Genomic DNA, 24987 nt, shown 5'->3' with positions numbered 1-24987 from the left:
ATTCTGACATAGCTTGTTGGGATTTCTCCCTGTCTTCTATATTTATTGCATGAGGGGACGGGGAGTGGGGTTCAACATGCAATTGTGGTTCTGCTATGGATATGTTGTGTCTTGCTTCTGACTAGGGCGGTGGGCAAGGAAAGGGGTGTCCCTTCATAAGTTCATCCACTAGGAGTTTAGATGAAATGGAAACAAAGGTGGTGGATGGGGGATATGTGCACTTGACTAGACTACCTCCCTTATAAGGTGGAATAAGCCCTTGGCATATTGATAGATAGGCTTCATTGGTTACACGTTATAGACTACCGATGGGTAGTTATACATAAGCCAGGGAGAAATGTAAATTTAACTACTTTCTAATGGTAGAGAGTGCTGGCTAAATATTTAAAACTACGTCAGTGCTGGCTAAAGATTTACAACTACGTTTCTAAGACACATTACTGACATGTGTAGGGTATAACTGTAACACGTGGTATTATCAGGATGACACTTCAGTCAAGTAACAGGACCTCAATGGAAATAAGCCCCTCATCGGACATTTTAAAATTATCTCTAGTATATTAAGATATTTTTACATATGACTCAGTCTATGTTCTATATGTTTGTTAAATTATTCATGTCTATTGGTATTGTCTTGATATTTTTGTAAAATGATTTATGTTGCAAAATTAAAACTAAACTAAACGTACGAATGCTTGGTAAAATATATTTAAAGTCCATTGATAATGAAAACTGTAATCAATACTTACGATGAGAATATGGCATTTGCATAAGGAATAACTAATTAGTTAGCATATAATAATTTTACTTCTCTTGTATCATGGTGAATTCTACAGAGCGCTATGATTCATCAGGTGCAATGGAGTTATTATAACCTTACAAACTTTGTGGATAAATACTACTGTTTCGTCGATTTTTATCTGACAAGGTAAAGAAATAATGTATACATAATTTTATCAATATATTATCATTATTTTATTTTATTTTAGTAGCTGAATATTTATTTTTGTTGTATTTTGAGGGTGTAATGTTTTAACTTGTCGAGAAATTGCGAAAACCCAGGGGCTGGGCAGGAACGAAGGAAGAGAGCAGCTGTCACTACAAATACGTGCGAAGTAACACCATGGCCGACCCTAAATACGCTGGATTACCAGGAATTGTAAGTGTTTTAGTGATGTTAATCGTAATATAGAATAATAGGTTGAATGACACTGAACATGTAAGAGCAGATATTACATAGAAGTGAAATTTAGTTCATACACTTCAATTATGTTTACAGTACAGGTTATCGTATATGATACTGTATTTGTTTCTAAATGATAACTAGTCCTCACAAGGAATACTGTCAGAGCAGTAGAAAACAGTTATTTCGTTTTTATTCTGTTTATTGAGTGTCAGTTTGGAACAGGAGAAACATCCATGACTCATCTAATGGTTACTCTTTTGAATTAATAGACGGAGCTTGTTTCCAGTTTCTTTTTGCACAGAAATCACAATTCTTAATTATCAAGATTAAGTTAATCATAAGGAAAATATGAAGTTGAAGAATAGGATTTAAGGTGCAAGATGTATGATGTAGAATGTCCATAGCTAGCAGGATTGGGGTTGACTAATTTTTTGTCAATTTGGTTCAAGATTCTTGTGGACTAGTTACAATAGTATCAATATATATCAATATAGTACCAATAATTTATTGTATATTCAAACTAAGGTAATTTGAATAATTGGTGATTGCTGGTGATTTTTGTTTAGCATGAGATACCTGAGTTTTCTGTACATGATCGTTATACCCCAGGAGTGCTTTAAATTCAAGATTTGTAATAGATTTTAATTTATTCAAATTCAAATCACTACTGGATTTTTTTCATCAATTTAAGTTTCAATTAAAAACCTATTTTAATTGACGTTTGTTGAGGCTGACACAAGAATCCTGAAGGTTCTGTTCACAAACAATTTGCTCCTTTATCCCTGTCATTACTTTCTTGGTCTACCCTTCCAACTGTACATTGTATGCATAACTTTATATGAGACAAGGGTGAACTGGGAAGGGCCAAACCCTGATCCATTTACGACCAATCTCCATTCACTCCCATCTGTTACGTACTTGCTCAACCCACACCACTTTCATCCAGTGTCCTGTTCATCCCATCCATCCACTTCGTTCAATCTTCTACTCAAGTAAACTCCATCTGGTCCTGCTTTCCACACTTGTTTTGCTATCTTCTCTTGTTCATACTTTCCATGTACCCAAATCATCTTGATACTTGGATCAACCCTATCTGTCGGTTCTCACCCGTGCTCTCCACATTTCTTTCACTTCATTCTCATAATAATAATAATAATAAGTTTATTTGGCAATGAATCAATATACATGAAGTACAGATAATGAAAAGAACACATAGTTTAAAATAACAATTACAATTGCAAGGATAACACAGAAAAGCATGTAAACTTATTTCCATTGTGGCCTTCACATCATAATACCCACCATACTTCTCACTCGCATTTTGGCTCTTCCTTTCTCCTTCTTTCATGTTCAGAGTCTTTACTCCATAAAGTGTAATTGGCACAAATGCTCCCTTGTACCTTGGTGCTTTCTAAAATGCCAAAAGTTAAATAATTTTGAGTAGAATATCATAGGAAGAATGACTTAAAAAGTGGATTTTAAGAAAAATGAGCAAAAGGTCTACTTTATTGCACACTGTCATGATAAATACAAGAAGGTGTAGGCTATGTCTTTATTTCTTATTCGTATGTATACCAAAGATTCTTTTCCCTTAACAAGGGAGGTAGTCAAAAAAACAAAGGCATAAAATCCACTCCCACCTTTTCCATCCCCACATATTCCACTCCCATTCACCCCCCTCCCTCCCTCTTATCTTGGCTTCTACTGGATGACTGGTTATCCTTCATGTATTTTGTATTTCATTTAAATTGTTTACTTGATTTTCTTTTTCTTTGTAAAACTGTCTTGGTAAGCTGGTCATTTACATGATAGAAATTTTCTGGTACATGTTATGAATGGCATATTTAGAGGTAGACTTTTTTTTGGCTTGGCTACATTGTTTTCTATTCGTAGGTTTATGACCAACCTGACGTCTATGAAACCTCGGATTTGCCTGAAGCAGAGCAAGACTTTACTGAACCTGGAGATATAAGTGATGCAATTGAAACGCTCCACATATCCGCTGAAGATGCACATGACCGTTTTAAGGGAAAGATTTTAGATGGTTCAAAGGTGGACTTTTCGGATCGGATCTCTCGACAGAGAAGGACTGGATATGATGTAAGGTAATGTAAACCATGTGTTCTTTTTCAGGTTTTTATTGTATTTAGGATCCAATAGCAAATAGTGGTCACTTATGGAATACTTTTTAGATTGTTCAGCATTTTCATACTCTTCATCCTTGCCATTGTCATGCATCAAAGCAACATAATCAATATGTTACCCTGGGTATCTTACAAGAAACCCATAGCTCCCAGGTAACTGGCAATAGCTACTGGATCAGCCCATAGGTCACTCAAGGAAGAAATGTTGTATTGTTGTCTAGGGATAGTTATTGTGAGGCTGTGTAAGAAGAGGTACTCAATGTCATTTGTATGGTTGTATCTAAGGTAGTTTGATACTTCCCATGGGGCAAAGTTTCGTGACTTAGAGCAAAAACTTGAATGAGACACAAATCTGGCATAGAAAACAGAAATTCTTTAATTTAAAAAGGAAAACGAAACTGACAAGTGTGAGAATTAATCTTCCCATTGTCATAAAAGCAAGTGAGGCCAGGAGTAAATCATACCATCAGCCCCTCAGAAAATACCCTCTCAAGAACTGCAAGAAGTGAAACAGTATCAACACAGAATAGGCCTGGCCATAGAATCAAACTGCTCTAGATACAACCATCATAGAGAAGACGTTGAACATTGCTTACCACACTGCCATACAAACAATCCCTAAACAACACAATATTTCTTCCCTGAGGTACCTATGGGCTGTCTGGCAGCAGTTGCCAGTTTCCCAAAAACTAAGGGTCTCCAGTAAGAGAGATCCAGGCAATGGATTAATTGATTAGGGCCTTGTAAATCACTAATAAGTAACTATGAAAACATTTAATACTTTGATGGTGGAAAAAGAAGTCAAGGGACTAGTTTCAAGTTTTTGAGTTTATTCCTGACCGGTTTCGGTCTATGCTTCTTCTGAAGAAGCATAGAGCAAAACCAGTCAGGATTAAACTCAAAAACTCGAAACTAGACCGTGACTTCTTTTTCCACCTTCATCAACTTGTCACAATGTCCCAGCGTTTAATACTTTGTATTGTTCTTTAGGCATGGAGAATGGGAGTTAGTTGGTGAAGGTGAAAAGGAGACAGTGGTCCAGAAGTATCAGCGTCTTCAGTGTGAGGTTACGCAGTTACAAGAAGAACTGCAAAATGTGAAGGTCAGTAATTTGCTTATTACTTAAGCCTACAAGTCTTTGGAATGATTTGTTTCCAGGGTGTGATAAGGAATTGTAATTCATGAATTCCATTAATGCATTTTAGTATACATTAAAATAGTGTTCTATATGGATGATGATGTGATAGCATGAGGTGGAATGGGCGGGTGGATGGGGGGTGAGGTAGTATGTGGGAGCAAAATTTGACGCAGCCCGAAGGGATTTCTCCCCGTCCTCTCATTTTATGCAATGGGGGGACGGAGAGGGGGGGTCGCCGATTTAATGAAGCGGCCTTGCTGTGGATGTGCTGTGTCTTGCGACACTGCTTCTGACCCAGGGCAGTGGACAAGGTGCAGGGATGACCCGTCATCCAGGAGGTGCTAAGATATGAGGGAGGGTGGAGGGGTGTGGACTGTATTCAGGGATGGAATGGGTGGGAATGATTTTATGCCTTTTTCTTTTTGGCTACCCCCCTTGTAAGGGGGAAAAAGCCTTGGTATATGTATGTATGTAGTATACATTAACATAGTATTTTTATGAATTTTAATTATTTTATTGTTATAGGAAGAGAGGAATTTTTAAACAAAATTGAGTAAAGTAGAAAATGATGATAGGTGTTTAATATCCCATAAGTCACAATTCCTCCTCAGAAGTACACAATATGTACTGTAGAGACAAAAAGATAAATAAATGCTAAAAATAACACTGAAATTTTTTTTGCACTTTGGCTGGAGGGCTTCTAAATTGTTAGGCCTCAGGCTAGCAAAAATACATGTGTATCTAGTATGGAATAATAATTAGTAGAAACTACTGTTTAAACATATACTAAAATGCCTGGAGTAGTGGAGGTGGCAGCAGTATGGATGCAATTGTGAAAGGTGAGAGGCTGGAGGAAGTGGAAAAGTACTTGGGGTTGTAAATGGTAATGGATGGAAACTTATGTGGAAGGCAATTGTAGAGAAAAGGAAACAAGTAAATATCTGGGTTGAATGGAAAGTGTTGTGAAAGATGGGTATTTGGGGATTAATGTAAAAGGAAGGTTGTATGAAAGAGTTACTACCCAAAACCCTATATGGAACAGATTTCGAAAGGAAAAATCTGATTGAGTTGAAGTGTTCGATCCCATCAGTAGTCCTGACATTCTAATTGAAAAGTAGCTCTCTCACTAGTGAGACATCTGCATTTTGGTCCAAGAGGTTAAAAAAAAAAAAAAAAAAAAAAAAAAAAAAAAAAAAAAATATATAAATATATATATATATATATATATATATATAAATATATAAATCATGAGACCTACACTTCTTACTTCACTGCATTTACCAACTTGAAGGAAGGACAAGGAATGGATATAGGAAGCTGTGAAGTCTACAATATTCAAAACTATGGTGAGGGCCCATTCAGGGAATAGGAAAAATTGTTGGTGCTATGGATTGAAGACCGAACCCAGAAATGTGTACTCCTAAGCCTTATAACAATTCAAAGGGTAGGATAGTATGACTTTCAGCAAGGTGATCTTTGAATGATCAGTGTAACTTCTGGAATTCTACTGTGGATAAGATGTGTGTAACTTCATGTGTAGGAAGGTTTGACTAGTTTGAAAAAAAGGTGAAAAAATCCCTCGTCACACTTTTGTATGTAAACCTTGTCAAGATTACACCTTACCACTTTCCCTCAATACTGACAGTTCATCCCAGTGTACCCTTTTCATGGAATAGGGTATTGCTGTTGTCTTTTTTTTTTCTCCTCTCTCTCCTCTCCAATCCTATCATCCACACACACATCTACTTGTTTGGCATCCATACCATAAAGTCATGGTTGTCTATTTTTTCCAATTTATCTATCTACACTCAATTTGACCTTGTTTGACATGTAGACCATGAAATAGTGGCTTCACACCGGCCACCTACCTATTCCTTGGTTGACCCCGTGATCTAAATCACATAACAGGATGTATATGATTGTTGAAAATTGTAACATTTTAATTTTCACTGATGTTACAACTTTCTGAGGATGATGTGGTTTAACGTCACAAACTCCCCCCTACTGGAAGGCTAGGATGGGGACCCTCACAGAGGGGTTTGCAGCATGGAATTTAATGAACCATACTAAAACTACGAATTTAAGTTCATGACATATGTTTTATTATTCTGGTACTAGGGGACGTTGTCATCTGGAAACGAGAAAATCTCGGCAGTGCATCTAGCAAGTCAAGCTGATACATTACATCAGACACTGGTTAATCTTCACCTTGAGGAAACCCTTGGGTCAGACACCATTGCTTCAATTTCACAACCGCAGGCAGCATTGCTCAAGTAAGTTCCTGGTATATTCTTTGATTGGTAGAATGTACACAGCATGAGTGTATTTACTTGAAGTCCCTGGTAATGTATTTTTATAAAACACACAAAATATGATCTCCAGACATATTGACCTGGGAAACATGTTAAGCAGAGGTAGACTGTCATGCAGGGTGAACTTGACTGGTGGTATAAAGTTGAAGCAGTCACTAGTTTTTAAAAGAAAATACTTGTATGCCAAAAAAGTTGTGGTCATCTTGCACCACCAGTCAAAATTACCCTGCGTGATGGTATGTCACTATGGGGGGTAACTTCACGTTTGAATCTACAATTTAGTGTAGATATAGAAGCATTCTGATATAATGCAAGATAAATAGTTATCTATAGGACCCAATTGTAGCTTGTATTCAGAGCAAGAGTAATGTATGCCTTACCACAAAAATTTGATACTCATCCTATACCTTTCCTAAATCCACACTGCTCCTCACCTATTACTCCCTTTATTCCTCTCTTGGGAATGGATGCTAAGAGGAGATTGTATGAAGGAGTGATTGTGCCAATAGCACTGTGTGGGGCAGAAACATGGAACATAAGAGAGTTTAAATGTCTTTGAGATGAAATGCCTGAGAAGTATAATAGGAGTTACTAGGCTGGAAAGAATGAGAAATGAGGAGGAGAGCGGGGATGGAAAGGGAGATGGGGTTGATGAAAGACTATTGGGATGTTTTGGATACATGGAAGAATGAGTGAAGAAAGATTAAAAGTGTGGAAAACAGAGGTGGAAGGAGTGAACATGAGGGGGTGCCCGAGGATGAGATGGATGGGTGGGGTAAAAAGGGTATTGGGAAAGGGGGAAATGTCTGTTAAGGAAGGAAGGGAGAAGACAGAAGAAAAGGTGTGAGTGGAGAATGGTTGTGTATGGATGATGCTGTGATGCATGGAAGGGGGTGGGTGTGGGATGGGGAAGGGAATGAGGGAGTATGTGTGAATGATATTTTGATGTACAATTAGCCTGAAGAGATTTCTCCATGTCTCCTCTTTTTCTGCATGAGGGGAGGGAGAGAGTGGGGGTCACTGGTGAAATGAAGTGGCCTTGCTGTGGATGTGCTATGTCTTGCTACATTGCTACTGACCCAGGGCAGTGGGCAAGATGCAGGGATGACCCATCATCTAGGAGCCAAGATAAGAGGGAGAGAGAGGGAGTGAATGGAAATGGAGTATATGGGGATGGAATGGGTGGGAGTTGATTTTTTTTTTTTTTTTTTTTTTTTTTTTTTTTCACCCTTGTAAGGGGGGAAAGCCATTGGTATACGTATATATGTATCAGTCACTCTCTTAGCTCCTCCCACTGCCACTATCAATCCCTTGCTGTCCTCTTTCACATTCAACAACTCTAAATACTATACCAATCTTCTCCTCACCACCTTCATTTCCATGAACACCAGCCCATATGTGCCTTTTACCTTTTCCTCTCACTGGTTCACCACCTTTTCCTCTCTTAATTTCCTTTCAAAACGTCTGTTATTTTCAAAGTGCATGCTTTTGACTTGGCTACCTCCCTTGTAAAGGGGAAGAAGCCCTTTGTATGTAGATATATTTTGTAAGGGTTTATAGTTTTTTTCTTGGTTCATACTGTATGGACAGTTTATATATATATCATTGTCTTGAATTGTCAGGTATCAATAGATTATTACAATATTTTACAGAAAACTAGTCAACTTGCTGGAGAGCTTTAAGAAAACTGGGCTTGTGAATGAAAAGGGTGAAAAACTGAAAGGAAGTGGACAAGCTCCTGTAGGCACAAGTAGTGATTCAAATGGAGGCATTACATATGAATTGTATTATGCACCAGAACATGCAAAACTCAATGAACTTGCACAGGCTGCTGACATGGAGAAAAGGATCGATAGACTGGAATCACTGTTGGGAAATAATCCGGATAAGCTGGTAAGAATTTGGTTGGTATTTTCTTGTGGACAGAAGACATGTTGGAATATGTATAGACGACTCCTGAATAATGTGAGTTTAGTCGATGCCTTTTCATTTTGATACAGGCTAATATTTAAGGCGTTATATTTAACTAACACTGTTTTCATGAGTTGTATATGGATGATGTTGTGATTGCATGAGGAGGAATGGGCAGGGGGGTGGGGGGTGAGGTGGTATGTGTGAGCAAATTTTGACGCAGCCCGAAGGGATTTCTCCCCGTCCTCTCCTTATATGCAAGGGGGGACGGAGAGGGGGGGGTCGTCGATTAAATGAAGCGGCCTTGCTGTGGATGTGCTGTGTCTTGCGACACTGCTTCTGACCCAGGGCGGTGGACAAGGTGCAGGGATGACCCGTCATCCAGGAGGTGCTCAGATGAGAGGGAGGGTGGGAGGGGTGTGGAGTGTATTTAGGGATGAAATGGGTGGGAGTGATTTTATGCCTTTCCCTTTTTGGCTACCTCCCTTGAAAGGGGGAAAAAGCCTTGGTATATGTATGTATGTATGTTTTCATGAGTTAGCATGGCTTGACACATTTTTTAAATAAGCTGTGTGCTGTAGACAATCCAGAGCCAAGCAACCATCCTGGGTTTAGATGGTGACAATATGTACCCAAGCCAATTAGGTCTTCCTATGCATTTGGTCAGTATAGATGGCATAGATACAGTATGATCTTGATTTATGTCCCATAAATTTCTGAAAACCAGTACAGAAGTATTATCGGGATGGTAATGTATGAGCAGTGCTTTAGGGACTATCAGGGTGCAACTATGGACCAGAGGCACATATCATTTACCTCCCTATTGTGCTGGTCAAGGATCAAAGTTGTTAATTCAGTGATATCCGTACTTTCTCCTTTATGGATTGGTGCCACATTGACTTGTCATTGGGCAGGATATAGGGATGACCCATCATCCATTAGGAGCTAAGAAGAGTAGGGGTAAAGGGTGGTGGATGGGAGTGGAATGGGTGGGAGTGGGTACCTAGCTTTAACTTTGCTACCTCCATTTTAAGGGGGAAAAAGCTCTTAGTATATAGATATGTAGACTACATTGACCTTTATCCAGTCCTGTGGTACTACTACTTGTATTAGTGAACATTTAAGGAGACTAATCTTTGGGTCATTTGCCCTCTGCATTTTTGAGGATCCAGTTAGTGATCTTTTGGGGCCTAAGGCTTGTTTTAACACCAAGTAGGTTACATCATAGGCATATGTTCGTTAACACATTTTCACCCTGTGATCTATTACATGTAGAGTCCAAGAGTTTTGATACTTCCTTCACCTTGTTTATCCTCAAACCTGATGTATGTATGTATATTGTGATAGTTTTATTCAAATGGAAATTTTTTGTTTGCAGTCAAGTTTGTCAGCTGCTACAAACCACAAATCTATCGTGGGAGCCATTGGTGTGTTGAGCGGTCGAATGTCATTGCTCGACCCAGCACATCTGGATCATGTGGAAGGACGCTTGCATGCCGTACACACCCGCATGAACCAAATTTCAGAAAAGAAAACTGCCATTGAAGAAGCTGACAAACAGAGCAAGGTGGGTTTATGATTACCCTGGAGGCTTTTACAATTATATGTATGGTTGTAGACAGGATTTCAACTGTTATGGAGAGGGGTGTATAGGCCTGTAAATTACATTTACATATACTGAAGGTAGAAAATAATTACCTTTTCTTAAACATTTTTCACACATCTTACCACAAAAATCTGGTCCACACAACCCCTACCTGACCTAAACCCACACTGTTCCTCACCAATTACTCCCTCTGTTTCTCTCTTAATCCTCTGAATTAAAACCCTCCCATAAGCCTTCCCAACTACACTCAACAAACTGATCCCTCTGAAACTGCTACTCACACTTGTCCCCTTTTCTCTTGTAGTGGAACTATACAAGCACTCCACCTGTCCTCTGGCACTCTACATTCTCTTAAACAAATATTACCCTCACCATCAATAATTTTTTTTTTTTTTTTTTTTTTTTTCTCCACCCATCCAACCCAGGTGCCTTGCCTGCTCTCGTCATCTTATCAACTGCCTTCACCTCATCTTTCCTTATTTCTCCTCTATTTTCCTCACTCGTCACTTATTTTCTTAGTGCTATCCACTGCAGCTACCCCCTTCCTATCCTCCTTCACATTCAGCAACATCCCTAAATACTCTGCCCATCTACCTCTTCTTGTCTTCCATTGTCATCTCTCCATCTGCACCTTTCACTTTTTCTTCTCTACTTGATTCACCTCCTCTTCCTCTCTTAATTTCTTTTCAAAACATCTTTTTATTACTTTAAAAAATTTGCCATACTTTTACCCCATTTCACATTTGCTTTTCTCTTTGACTCCTTTATCTTGTACTTTATTTCTCTTTGTATCTTTGTCTAGCTTGTTCCAGATGTCCACCACTCTGTGTGGAAAACTGTGTTTGTGTTTGTGTGAAGTGAGTAGGAAGAGGAAAGAATGGAGTCTTATTCAGAGTTTTATTCTTGAAATAGCCATTAGTATTCTTTTGAAAAAGCTTGCAGCGAAACTAGTCAAGAATAAAACTCTGAATACGAGTCCAGTCTTTACTCTTCCCATCCACTTCAACTTGTCAGAATGTCTCAACAACAGTATAGATATATGTATATTTAAGCAAAGGATAATAGTACTTATCCAAGAGTTGCTGGGTGGAGGGGGATATGGTTCCAGTAACCCACTCCCCATTTGACCACAATTCAGATTTTACCATCGTCTGGCTGAGCGGGTTAGGGTGATGTTACTTGTGGCGAAGGTCGAGATGATGGCGATTTGAACCCTGCTTGGGGTTAGTTGAGCTAAGGGCTTGGTTCATTCAATTCCATGTTAGAAAGTCCACTGTAAGGGGCACTGTCCTAGGCTCTCGATAGAGGGGAGTTTGTGACGTTAAACCAAATCATCACCACCATTGTCTTGTATCTTTGCTTTTAAGGAAATCTTCAAAGTGTTTTAATGTAAACGTGTGTTGAATGTGAATGTTTTACTATAAATGTTAACCTGATAATTTTTTATTCATTCTTTGTTCTCAGATCAACGAGTTGTACGATTTGGTTAAGAACTCTGAAGCGCTGTGTTGTGCACTGCCAGAAGTATTGGACCGTCTTGTGTCCATAGAAGCATTACATGACCAAGGTATGTTGATATTTTTCTAGGGGTCTGAGAAGTATTGCAGGAGTTACAAGGTTGGATAGAGAAACGAGGAGGTGAGGGCGAGAGCAGGAGTGGAAAAGGAGATGGCAGATAGGGCTGATGAAAGAGTACTGGGATGGTTTGGACACATGTAAAGAATGAGTGATGAAAGATTAGTAAAAGATGTGGAAGGCAGAGGTGGGGGAAGTGGATGTGAGGGGATGACAGAGGAGGAAATGGGTGGATGGAAAGGGTGGTGAAGGGGAGTGAAATGGGTGAGAATAGGTATGTGCCTGATTTAGCTACCTCCTTTATAAGGGGGAAAAAGCTCTTGGTATATAGATAGCAAGAGCGGGGGTTACTGATTAAATGAGGCTGCGGTGCTTTGGATGTGCTGTGTCTTGCCATGCTGCTTCTGAACAAGGGCAGTGGGCAAGATGCATGGATGACCCGTCATCCATGGGGAGCCAAGATAAGAGGGAGGGAATGAATGGGAGTAGAGTATGTGGGGATGGAAAGGATGGTTGTGGATTTTATTTTATTTTTATTTATTTATTTTATTTTTTTTTTCTTGCTGCCTCCCCTGTTAAGTGGGAAAAAGCCTATAAGTTTTTGATATACAGTAAGTTCTATATCAAGGCTAATTGGGTCAAAGGGGTGGTCTGAATTGTATTTTGTGTTGTCTTATTATGAGACTATTTCTGTCACTGGTTGAGAATGGTAGGGAGAAGAGAGTAGTTGCCAATCATCATCTCTCAGTCTGTTAAAAAGTGTAAGAAACAGTTCAAGTTAAAAATCTTGGGGCCCAACCTAAAGACAGAGTGCCAGCCATCAAGGCTGCACCTCCATTAGGTGAGGGGGATGTCAAAAGCAAGAAGTCATGTTCCATAGCAATTTGGTTTTTAAATTTTCTGCATCACTGTTGAGAAAGGATGGAAGAGGACAGAAAATAGGGGTGAATGGAGAAGGGTTGTGTATGGATGATGCTGTGATGCATGAGGGGGAGTGGGTGGGGGATGGGGGGTGAGGAAGTATGTATGAGAAATAATTTGACGCAGCCCGAAGGGATTTCTCTCTGTCTTCTCCTTTTCTTCATGAGGGGATGGAGAGGGGGGCGTTGCTGAATTAATGAAGCTGCCTTGTTGTGGATGTGCTGTGTCTTGTGATACTGCATCTGACCCATGGCAGTGGACAAGATGCAGGAATGACCCATCATCCAGGAGGTGCCAAGATGAGAGGGGGGGAGGAGGGTGGAGGGCAGTGGAGTGTATTAGGGATGGAATGGGTGGGAGTGATTTCTATGCCTTTTTCTTTTTAGCCACCTCCCTTGTAAGGGGGAAAAAAGCCTTTGGTATATGTATGTATGTACTGAGAAGAGAAGAAGCGAGCATTCACAGATTGGTTACAAAAGAGGACGGGGGAGTCATATGAGACGTACAAAGAAAAGAAAAGAGAAGTAAAGCAAAAGGTAAAGGAGGCAAAGAGGAGAGCAGATGTGAAATGGGGTAAGAGTATGACAGAAAATTTTGAAAGTAATAAAAAGATGTTTTGGAAAGAAATTAAGAGAAGTAGGGAAGAAAAGGTAAAAGGTGCAGATGGAGAGATGATAATGGAAGAGAAGGCAGTAAGGGGAAGATGGGCAGAATATTTTACGGAGTTGCTAAATGTGAAGGAGGATAGGGAAGGAAAGATAGCTGCAGTGGGAAATGCGAAGAAAATGAGAGTGATGAGTGAGGAGAATGGAGGAGAAATAAGGAAGGATGAGGTGAAGGCAGTTGTAAAGATGAAAGCAGGTAAGGCACCTGGTCTGGATGGATGCCATGCAGAATGTCTAAAAAAGGGAGGTTCAGTGATGGTGGACTGGTTGGTGAGGTTATTTAATGTTTGCTGGAGAGAGGGTAGAGTACTGGAGGACTGGAGAAGTGCCTGTATAGTTCCTCTTTACAAGGGAAAAGGGGACAAGTGTGAATGTAGTAGTTTCAGAGGGATTAGCCTGTTAAGTGTAGTAGGGAAGGCTTATGGGAGGATCTTGATTGAGAGGATTAGGAGAGGAACAGAAGGAGTAATTGGTGAGGAACAGTGTGGATTTAGGACAGGTAGAGGTTGTGTAGATCAGATCTTTGTGGTAAGACAGATATGTGAGAAAGCTATAGGAAAGGGGAAGGATGTTTTTTGGGCTTTTATGGATCTGGAAAAGGCTTATGATAGGGTAGACAGAAAGGCACTGTGGGAGGTTATGCAGATTTATGGGATAGGAGGAAAGCTTTTGGGAGCTGTCAAGAGTTTTTATGAGAGTAGTAGAGCTTGTGTCAGGATTAGAAATGGAGAGAGTGAGTGGTTTGAAGTAAAGGTGGGACTTCGTCAAGGATGCGTTATGTCGCCCTGGCTGTTCAACTTATACATGGATGGGGTGGTGCGAGAGGTGAATGCTAGGGTAGTGGGTCAGGGATTGGAGATGGTTAAAGAAAATGGAGAAAAGTGGGAGGTGAGCCAGCTGTTGTTTGCGGACGACACTGCGCTTGTGGCAGGGTCGGAGGAGAGATTGAGGAAGCTGGTGGCAGAGTTTGGGAGAGTATGTGATAGAAGAAAGCTAAAGATAAATGTGGGTAAAAGTAAGGTCTTGCGACAAAAAGTAAGGTGATGAGATGTACAATGGGTGAAAGTGGCAGTAGACTGGAAGTGAACATTAAGGGAGAGCGACTGGAGGAAGTGGATAGTTTTAGATACTTGGGTGCAAGTGTAGCAGGAAAAGGTGGAGTGAAGGTGGAGGTAGAATGTAGATTGAGAGAAGCGAGTAAATGCCTTGATGGATTAAAGAGTGTAATGAGGAATAGACATTTAGGAATGGATGCGAAGAGGAGACTGTATGAAGGAGTGATTGTGCCAACAGCACTGTATGGGGCAGAAACGTGGAACATAAGAGAAGAAGAGAGAAGGAGTTTGAATGTGTTTGAGATGAGGTGTCTGAGAAGTATGGTGGGGGTTACTAGGCTGGATAGAGTGAGAAATGAGGAGGTGAGGAGGAGAACAGGGGTGAAAAAGGAGCTGGGAGATAGGGTTGATGAAAGAATATTAGAATGGTTTGGACACATGGAAAGAATGAGTGAAGAAAGACTAGTAAAAGAGGTATGGAAGGCAGATGTGGAGGGAGTGAACATGAGGGGACGTCCTAGGATGAGGTTGATGGATGGGGTGAAGGGGGCTTTGGGGAAGAGGGGAATGTCTGTTGAGGAAGGAAGGGAGAGGATGGAAGACAGAGGTGAGTGGAGAATGGTTGTATATGGATGATGTTGTGATTGCATGAGGAGAAATGGGCGGGGGGGTGGGGTAGTATGTGTGAGTAAATTTTGACGCAGCCCGAAGGGATTTCTCCCCGTCCTCTCCTTATATGCAAGGGGGGACGGAGAGGGGGGTCGCCGATTAAATGAAGCGGCCTTGCTGTGGATGTGCTGTGTCTTGCGACACTGCTTCTGACCCAGGGCGGTGGACAAGGTGCAGGGATGACCCGTCATCCAGGAGGTGCTCAGATGAGAGGGAGGGTGGGAGGGGTGTGGAGTGTATTAGGGGTGAAATGGGTGGGAGTATTTTTATGCCTTTCCCTTTTTGGCTACCTCCCTTGAAAGGGGGAAAAAGCCTTGGTATATGTATGTATGTACTGTACATTACTTTCATCTGTAGTTCTTAACAACATTTCCTTTTCAGCCATGCAATTCAGCAAATCCTTGAAGCAGTTGGATGTTGCACAAACCCAGCTAACATCATCTCTGCAGACCAACTCGGATCTTCTCAATGCTGTGCAAGAAAAATTTACACAGAACCTCAATATCATTCAGAATAATATGGCTAATCTTGACACTCGAATTCAAACACTACAGAAGTAAAAGTAAAGTGAAGTAGAAAACCGGTATATGGATACATTTTGTTATTTGAGCCTCAACAGAAGTGGACATTCTGCTTGAATTTCCATTGCTAACAGATCATGATTGCTATACTAGCATGAACTTTTTTCTTCCATTGATGCCTATTTATTTCTGTAGGTAACACTATATATATATATATATATATGTGTATATATATGTATATATATATAGTTTCTTTGTAACTTGCTGTCTATAATATATAGGTAGTGATGGGCCTGGGTGCACCCAGCTTTAGTCAGCACTTCTCTATAAGTCTTAAGATGTTATTTGTCTTGCTTATCAGTTACTCAAGACACATGATCCATTTGCAGTCATCACATACATAAATGCACTTAAGTTTTTTTTATGTCCACACATATAAAGTTTCGTGAACATCAGTCAAGTTTTTATGAACAAGTGAATTGAATAGTAAATTGGATTTGGTTTTGTGTTATTCATTTTCTTTTGAGAGCAATTCTAATTTTTTTTTCTTTATTTATTTTTTTCTTTGTAATGCCAACTCTAAAGAATTAAAAGGATAAGAAAACATGATCCAAGGTGAATCTTGTATTTTCATCTACTTTCCGTCCTGATAAAGCGTTAGTCAAATGCGTTCCATTTGCATAAGGCTCCAGTGTTTGTGTGCGACGGACAACTGGATTCCTTATGGGTGCACATTGCTAAAAAAAACTGTGGTCATTCTACATTAAAGGTCCTAAATATGTTGCACATTTCCCAATTTATATGGATGCCAAAGTTATAGATTAACAAAGGCCATTGAAATGTGTTTGGTTTTCAAAGTAGTCCAAATAAGTTCCTTGTTTTTCTATATCTCCTATTGCATACAGACCCATTAAATATAACAGTAGTATAAATATTCAAAATCTTAATATAACAAACTTCACATAACTTACAACACACAAGACCCTTGTGCTCAGTCTTCATCACTAAATATATTTCTCTTGTAATATTCTCTGTACATAAATTCTTTAAATTAAAAACAAATTAAGAAAAAAAAACTACTTGTGTAAAAACAAAGGTTGATATGCAGCACTAACAGATATTGATAGATGCTAAAGGTGTCATAATGATTGGCAAAACCAGTGGAAAACTATGGAAAAGTCCTCTACTGCATTGCTTAACATTACCATTGACTAGTAGGGGCAGCAGTGGCTGCAGACCAAATTTGTTAAAAGAGTAAAGGGAGAAGAAATAATATTTTGTAAGGCAATTGACAATTGCACAAGGGAACTATACAGCATGAGACTGTGTATACTAGTCCTGCACTGACTTTTTTGTGTAAGTGCATAGCTGATGGTCTTAATTTGTTCACCTCAAATGGGCCTTAGAAGTGGATACAGGAAAATATCAGTTGTCAAGACCAAGATGTTATAAATGTAGAATGATTTATCAAATTGTAAAAATTTGTAATAAAAAGGCAGCATCAGACAACTTTGGCACAACAGCAGCTGCCACAAACAAGATATCACAGTGTCTACAACCACAATGATACTGTGAATCACAGTGTGGTTAAGAGACCCCTTATATGTTGGCTGAAGGGCAAGCACAGTTGGTTACCACTGTTCGAGTTGGCTGTACAAAAAACCTGAGACAGGAATCCACACTGCAGCTTGTCAATAACTGTCACATGAGCAGTCCATCCAGAATTGTTAGGACTCTCTTGCCAGTAATTATAATCCCAGACCATGAGACCAACTGCCAAGCTGTAAAGAAATTAATATATTATTAATTTAGCTCTTAAGTTTTACAATTTGAATTCTAGTAATATGTATATCCACAAATTATATACAGAAAACAGTTACTGTAGACTGCAGAGAGCAAGCTATATAATTTAATTCAAACCCAACAGACTTTCACAATATATTCCATCAATTCCCACAAAGCAAGGAGCATGTTTGTACTTTTCTTTGCCAAACCAATTCACCCACCAAACTTCGTACACAACACGGAGTGCAACCAAAGTAAAATAAGCAGTACACATCAATTCCAAACTACAAATGCACCTGAACTTCAAAGTAATATCTCACATGTTATGGATACATGGCTTCATGAAGTATTATGGTAGATAGTAGTTCATGGCCAGTGGTGGATAATATGGCTACTGTAGGGATGCTACAAAATTACTACTGGTCTTCATATAAATGCAGGATTAATGTATGCAAACACAGTGACAGCTATGTTGCAAAAGTTGTTTGATAAGGTAACAAGGTAAGTAATAAAGTTTAGCTCTTGACAAGGTAATACACAAATTAGTATTGTAATAATAAACACAATTCAATCAACTATTAATTGTTAATGTTTTCACTCGGAAATGCCACACATCTTGCCTCAACACTAGACACTTTTGGCTGGATCCATTTCAGGGATGCACTCATTCTGAACCGAGCCATTAACGCTTTTCTCCTGCTACCATGGTATTCATTAGTATTACATATTACAACTTAAAGTACTGCAGTTCATACTAAGTCAAAGTATATATTGCCTTTTTTTCCATTATATTCAAGCTCATATATGATAGTCTTTATAACAAGGCTATATCTTGTCTCTATACTAACAAGCTACTGTTTGAAAGTATTTCTTGTTGAACATGTTGGAAGTTTTGAAACAACAGCTCTTGAAACCACAGCTCTGGAACTCACCAGACTATTCTGCTGTTCTTCATGCTCCAAGATCTGCTGCTCCTGATGTGCATCAAACTTCACTACAGCACACAATACTTTTGCCAGGGTCTACGGACATAAAGTTATATTACTTAATTTTTAAATTAGATAAAAAAAATAATAATAAAAAAAAAGAAAAAACATGGGTAGTTTCTTCACATGGTAATAATATATGCATCTTCCTCCTTTGTTCATTAATGGCCTCAGCTGCTCTAATAGCTTTACAAATATCTGCTACAGGGTTATGAACCACATAAACAGTGGGCAGAAAGTATGTTGGAAGATGTCATGATTTTTTTTGGTACAAACTTAAGGAATATTTAGCATTTCCTCCCTCTGTGCAAATTTAATGGGTAAGCAGATGGCCAGTGGTTTACCTTGTCGCAGGTTGTACAACTTCAAGTTTCAGTAAGTGCACATGGCAATAAGAACTGCAACATTCTTTTCCCAATCTTGTTATGGTGTCAGATATCCTTCCACTAATACATTCAAGTTCCCTTACCTACATTAATGTCAATGTTGCAGGAATATAATTTTCCTGCAGCAAGTTAATGCTTACCTGTTTCTCCTTGCCCATCATGTACTGGTACAATACATTTTTCAGGTACTCGAATTCTGCTGCTTCTTCTAATGCCACTCCCAGCTTCAAACCAGCATTTGATTTCCCACTGCGGCGTTTTATTTCAAGAAGCTGCTGTAGTTCTCTCATCTCTTTTCTAGAATTAGACGGAAAATCTTTAATACTTGAGAACCATTAGCATTTCTACAAACAAAGATTCCTCGTTAGATAACTGGGTTATACATTGAACAATTTCAGCTTATTAGAGAAACTCAATCTCTGCATGTTTTTGCTTGGTAGCTGACACTGGTACAAATAATCATTTACCTCAAATCATAGGATCTATAGTTTCTAATTAATGTACTGAAAAACTACCCCTGGATCCTCACAACAATCAGATTCTATATCTTGCTCCTCCCAAGACTATACATGGTTTATAGAAACATTGCAGAGGCCAAGGAACAACAGCCCCTGACAATACATCATTTACATCCTATATAATTCAATTTTCAAATTAACATGGGTAGATGGCATATTCCTAATCACCTGGTGTCAACCTATCCTCCCTTTCTCCAAATCAGGGAAATTTACAATTACCACACACACTCATGATTTATGCTTACAAACTAAGGTAAAAATTGTCTTGTTCAAAGAAAATACATTTGAAGTACATATCATGGGCCTAATTTAGAGGGAGAGAGAGTGCCAGTTTCTTGGGGCTGTAAAAGAGGTGGATGGAGTAAATTTGAGGGGATGATCAAGGGGCTTTGAGCAAAAGGGAATGTGTTGAGCAAGGAAGGGGATAGGGGTGAGTGGAGATTGGCTGGGTATGGAAGATATTTTGATGCAGCCTGAATGGATTTTCTCCCTGCCTTTTCTATCTTATCTTTTTTTTAGCAAGGAAGGGAGAAAGTGGGGAATGGGGAGGGGTTGTGTGTGGATATTTTGATGTAGCCCAAAGGAATTTCTCCATGTCTTCTCTAATTTCCCCGTTAGGGGAGGGAGAAGGGGGATTGCTATGTTAGTGAAGTAGCCTTGCTATGGATGTGCTGTCTTGCTTCATTGCTTCTGACCCGGGCAATGGACAGGAGTTAGCGATGACCCTTGGAATATAAATATATATATATATATCTGTTCAAGTCACTGTCCAAGAAGAGAATTGGCTTAGCTACAAACTTCAACTGCCCCACATGAGCCACCGCACAGAAAACACTGAAGACCATATACAATACTGCTCTAGACTCATCCATTCAAGAGAGCAACAGAATTGTTCCGAAGAATACAAACTCTTCGGTACTCCTTACCCAAGGATACGCGGCGCGTTTCTACCGCTAACACTGTGTGTGCTTGAAAACACCTCACTCCGAGGGTCTGGGCAACCATTATCCTCAGTAAGGGGCCCTCCTGGGGCAAGGGGGGGCCCCCCTCCCCCCACAAGGGTAGGAGGGTAGAAGCTCCATTGTCTGAGCCAGGTATGAAATTAGTCACGAGGGTTGACAGGCCAGGGAGAAGGAACTACTAGCGGGGTGGATGAGGAGGGCCATTAGAGGTAAGGAGTACCTCAGGTTTGTATCAGGGAAAAATTAATTTTCCTGCGAAAATTACATTTGTTCCGAAGAATACAAACTCTTCGGTACTCCTTACCCAAGGAGACTTGGACTTAGGGGGGAAGGAAGTATTTGTCTAGCCTGGGAAACCCTCGTAAGGAGAAAATGTAGAGTGCTAAGATCTACGTTGACCAGACCCTTATACATTCCCCGAAACTGTGAAGGGCACCTGGATCTGTTCCCAGAGTGGAGACAGACAGGGCATACTCACTTTGTACCCCTTGTAGGGCTCGAACTGATTCCCTTGGAATGCTTGAGAGCCCTCGGTGAGGTAAGGGAATGTAGGAGTATGAGAAGGACTTGAGATAGGTATCCCCGTGGTTGCCGATCCAGAACTTGGATGAGGCTTCAGGGTTGGCTGTGTGCCATTGGTACGGGGTATGTTATCTCAGGACTTATTGGGCGGCCACTATGGGGCCTAGAGAGAAGGTCCCTAAGGATTCCCACATGACATCTTTGAGGTAAAAGGAAGTGAACGTAGTCTGGGACTTCCATATACCTGCTTGAAGGACCTGGTTGACTGACCGATTCTTTCGGAAGACTAGGGAGGGTCCTATTGCCCTGAGGTCATGAGCTTTTGCTCCAGGGTAATCCGTGGGGCTCGAGGCGTAGGCCCTGCGGATGACTTCCTTGATCCAGTAAGAAATGGAAGTCTTAGTGACGGGCTTGGGTGTACCCCTGGTAGAGACGAACAGTCTTGGCAAGTCTGGTCTAAGATGCTTCGTCCTCTTGAGGTAGGTCCGGATAGCACGTACCGGGCATAGGACCATTTCTGCATGTTCGCCCCCTACAAAGTCGTCCAAGGAAGGAATACTAAAGGACCAGAATCTAGGGTCGGCTTTGGCCGGATCCTGGTTTTTGGCTACAAATTGGGGCAGAAAAGTGAAGGAGACCTCTTGCCATCCTTTCGAGTGGGCGACTCGATAAGAGATGGCATGCAACTCCCCGACCCTCTTGGAAGATGCCAGGGCCAAGAGAAAGACTGTCTTCAAGGTGAGGTCCTTGAAATTAGCATCTCGGAGGGGTTCGTAAGGGGGGATGAGTGACTTATTGTCAGAACTGATGGCTGTGGGTCTCTTGCATGAGAGAACTGGGGCAAAAGATTGATTGACCCTCTATGAGGTGACTAGGCATTAATGTCTTTGTTGAAGTTCAAGGGTTAATCCTTAGAATATGACATCTTTACGAGCTTCATGAGTGGGTATATGAGGATGCTGGCATCCTGATTATATTTATTTTGTAGTTGTAGTTGAGTGATCCCCATATTCTATGGACAGGTTTGTTCATATTTTCTGTGGTTATAAGCATTCTAGATGAAAGAATGAGTATAACAGCTGTAACTTTATATTTCATAATGCACATATTGTGATGCATCATCATGCATCACACAACCTAATGTGTGCGCAAGTATTTGTCTTGTATTGAAAAGGTCCAAGACTGAATGCACTTACTGTACTGTCATTATGCAGCCTCTAATGATCCAATCAACATCCATCTAGCTTTTCACCTCGTGTTGGCTTCTGCTCAGCTGTCACACTCCCTAATTACTGGCATTTTTATTCAATCTTTCAACTTTGGTTTGTTATCTATATACCAAAGGCTTTTTCCCCATTATAAGGAAGATAGTGAAGTCAAAAAGCATGTACCCACTCCCATCTCAGTTCCTGTATCCCATCCACTGCCTTGGGTCAGAAGCAATGCAGCAAGACACAGTACATCCACAGCAAGTCTGTTTCACTTAATTAGCGACCTCCCCCTCTCCATCCCCTCATGCAGAAAAAGAGAAAACGGGGAGATGTTCCTTTGGGCAATTTCAAAATATCATTCACACATAACCACTCCCTACTTCCTCCAATCCCCCACTCCCTCTCATCCTTGCATCACAGTATCCATTCACCTCTATCTCCTGCATTCTCCCTTCTCTGCTCAACAGACATTCCCCTCTTGCTCAAAGCCCCTTTTACCCCACCTATCCATCTCATCCTCAGTTGTTCCCTCAAGTTCACTCTATCCACCTCAGCCTTCCACACCTTTACTATTTTTCTTTACTCATATATTTCTGAAGTTAGAAAAAAGTAGTTTTAATTTTCACTCTAGAAAATTGATTGATTGTTCTTCTATACATAAACCCTTCACCAGGTTTGTTATGTACAGAAGACAGAATGAAAATTTCTAGTAATTTTTTTTTTTCTAACTTCATAAATAAAGGTGCCAAAGAAAAATGTTGCACTCACTTTACTTACTGGCTAGCTTAGTATAAGAGAAATTTGAATGATTTAAAGGAAAAATGCTTTACAACTAAACCATTATATGGCCTTGTAGTGAACGGGCCTGACCAATACACAAATATATATAGTAATTGTCTCACAACTAAAAGTAAAATTAAGGTATTAACTACTGAGACATGACAATATAAAATGTACCTGATTAATACCTACCTGTGATTGACTTTGACATCCTCCAGCTCTCTACGCTGAGCAGTCACTTGTTTTTTGAGAAGCTCAACGGAGTCAGACCCACTTCGGAAAGCAGCTGCTGCAACTTGTGTCAGCCTCTCCAGTTCCTAGCACATGAACATACAACATATATGTTATGGGGTATCTCACATGTGTATTTTGCCACAGTAAGAGGCACATTGCAAAAACATGTGTATTTATCTGATTGTAGTAGATGGGGTTGAAGCTATGCTCATGGTGTTTGTGTGTATATACCTATCTGTAGTATACAGATTGTGAGAGAAGTTGATGCAGCCTGAAGGGATTTCTTCTTGTCTGGTCTGTAAATTCTCAAGTAGGTGATGAGGGGAGGGCTGCCATATCATGAACCAGTATGGGTGAACCAGCTTCAGCTGGATGTGCTATGTCTTGCTGCATTGCCTCTGACCCAAGTAGAGGAGCAGGGAGCAAGGATGACTCTGCCCATGAGGAGGTATGACACAAGGGACAACAAATGAGTTTTGGATATGGGTAAGATCAGTGAAGGGTGGATGTATGCTTTGACACGGCCATTCCTGTTATAAAAGGGAAAAGGTCTTCTAGTGGATGTATGTATATACATTTGTAGTATATGGGGTTGGAGCTTGGATTATTTCTTCTAATTTGTTCCATAAATTGATGCATCTGTATAAGAAGCTATGCTTCTTAGATATCTTTTAGAAATCAGTTTTTAATTAATCTAATTAATGACCTCTTGATCTTACAAAGGCACAAAAGCTTTTATGTTGTATGTTCTAACAAATTTAGAAAATTATCCTTCACTCCCTCCCACTCCTATCTCAGCTTCTTGTACTCTTTCTCCTTTTCTTTCTCATTTAAGCAGTTTCCTTTAAGCACACCCTACCTTCTACCCTTTCCTCTTTCTCCATCTACCCTCCACTCTCAACTTACCTTCCACCAAAAAAATTATCTGATATTCCCCCACTCTCTCCCCTTAGAACATGTGTATCCTTAACTCTTCCTACTATTCTCCTGGTTACCACTATATAGTCCACTGACATCCTATCTACCACTCTTTCATCCACCACCTCCCATGTGTACTTATGCTTGACTTTCTTCCTAAACACTGTATTTGCTATCATCAACTCTCTAGACAAATCTCCATCACCTCTCCACAATTTTTTTTTCTGGAACTCCATATTTCCCAAACACTCTGTCAACTGGTTCATTTCCTACCCTGGCATTAAGGTCTCCCAATACTACTACATTGACGTTCCTCCCTAATCCCTCCATGCACTCATTTAAATCTATCCAAAAAGCCTCCCCTCTACACTCTTCTCACTACCAGGCCCATATGCACTTACAAAAACCCACATCTCCCTTCCCAGTTTCACCTTCATCCACATTAACCTTGAAGAAACCTTCCACTCCACCACATGCTTACCTACCTCTTCACTTACTAGTATAGCCACCCCTTCACTCCTGAGAAACTCCCAACTACACTCCCAAACTCAAACTTGCCCCTCCCTTTCAACTTAGTTTCACTCAATGTCAACACATCCATCTTCTCGCATACTGCCTATCTCTTCCCTTTTACTCTCATCTGCACCACAACCACGCACATTAAAAGACCCATACCTTAGGGTTCTGGTTGGAAAACTCCTCCCTGACCCTCTTATACCTTTGCTTTTTTTAGGAATGTCCCCTTTGGGGCTACAGGAAGAAGGATGCCTAGTCCTATCCCAATCCCATTTTTGTTGCCTTTTACAACTCAGGTGGAAATACTTGGTGGCAGTATTTTTTTCCCCCACCACAGAGTTTGGCGAAATGAGAAAATGAATATTCAGAGAAGTGGTACAGGACAGTAACAAGAGAGGGGGGACAGCATAATGGAGGGACAGTTGCAGTGTGATAAAGTATCATCATTTCTCTATGAATTGAGATT

At 40.2% G+C, this 24987-nt stretch overlaps 2 protein-coding genes across 13 annotated transcripts in view; one reads left to right on the top strand and one right to left on the bottom strand.

Moving 5' to 3' along the window:
• Positions 1-1021: 1021 nt before the first annotated feature.
• Positions 1022-16282, top strand: DCTN2-p50 (dynactin subunit 2). The gene is made up of 8 exons (XM_076193032.1): positions 1022-1159; positions 3080-3291; positions 4321-4432; positions 6587-6741; positions 8433-8673; positions 10070-10258; positions 11762-11864; positions 15564-16282. The coding sequence occupies exons 1-8, from the start codon at positions 1124-1126 to the stop codon at positions 15740-15742; spliced, it is 1227 nt and encodes a 408-aa protein (XP_076049147.1). The 5' UTR covers positions 1022-1123; the 3' UTR covers positions 15743-16282.
• Positions 16283-16314: 32 nt separating this feature from the next.
• LOC143029865 (uncharacterized) overlaps positions 16315-24987 on the bottom strand; it is a 137608-nt gene continuing 128935 nt past the window's right edge. For 10 of the 12 annotated variants that reach the window (XM_076192997.1, XM_076192999.1, XM_076192996.1 and 7 more), the window contains 5 exons: positions 23046-23170; positions 19001-19157; positions 18421-18510; positions 18109-18187; positions 16315-17484 (listed from right to left, as the gene is read on the bottom strand). In XM_076192997.1, coding sequence (XP_076049112.1) covers positions 18116-18187; positions 18421-18510; positions 19001-19157; positions 23046-23170 — 444 coding nt within the window. In that variant the 3' untranslated portion in view covers positions 16315-17484; positions 18109-18115. The remainder of the gene's footprint in view (positions 17485-18108; positions 18188-18420; positions 18511-19000; positions 19158-23045; positions 23171-24987) is intronic. The other 2 variants (XM_076192989.1, XM_076192992.1) reach the window with 2 other exon arrangements.

The sequence above is a fragment of the Oratosquilla oratoria genome, chromosome 11, assembly GCF_046742065.1.
Source record: "Oratosquilla oratoria isolate Oo_2021 chromosome 11, ASM4674206v1, whole genome shotgun sequence".
Taxonomy (NCBI): domain Eukaryota; kingdom Metazoa; phylum Arthropoda; class Malacostraca; order Stomatopoda; family Squillidae; genus Oratosquilla; species Oratosquilla oratoria.
This window is presented reverse-complemented; position numbering and strand designations above follow the sequence as displayed.

Coding starts and splice junctions, on each gene's coding strand:
- DCTN2-p50 (XM_076193032.1), top strand. CDS start 1,124: ATGGCCGACCCTAAATACGCTGGATTACCAGGAATT. Junction 6,742..8,432: donor CCGCAGGCAGCATTGCTCAA/GTAAGTTCCTGG, acceptor AATATTTTACAG/AAAACTAGTCAACTTGCTGG. Junction 10,259..11,761: donor AAGCTGACAAACAGAGCAAG/GTGGGTTTATGA, acceptor CTTTGTTCTCAG/ATCAACGAGTTGTACGATTT.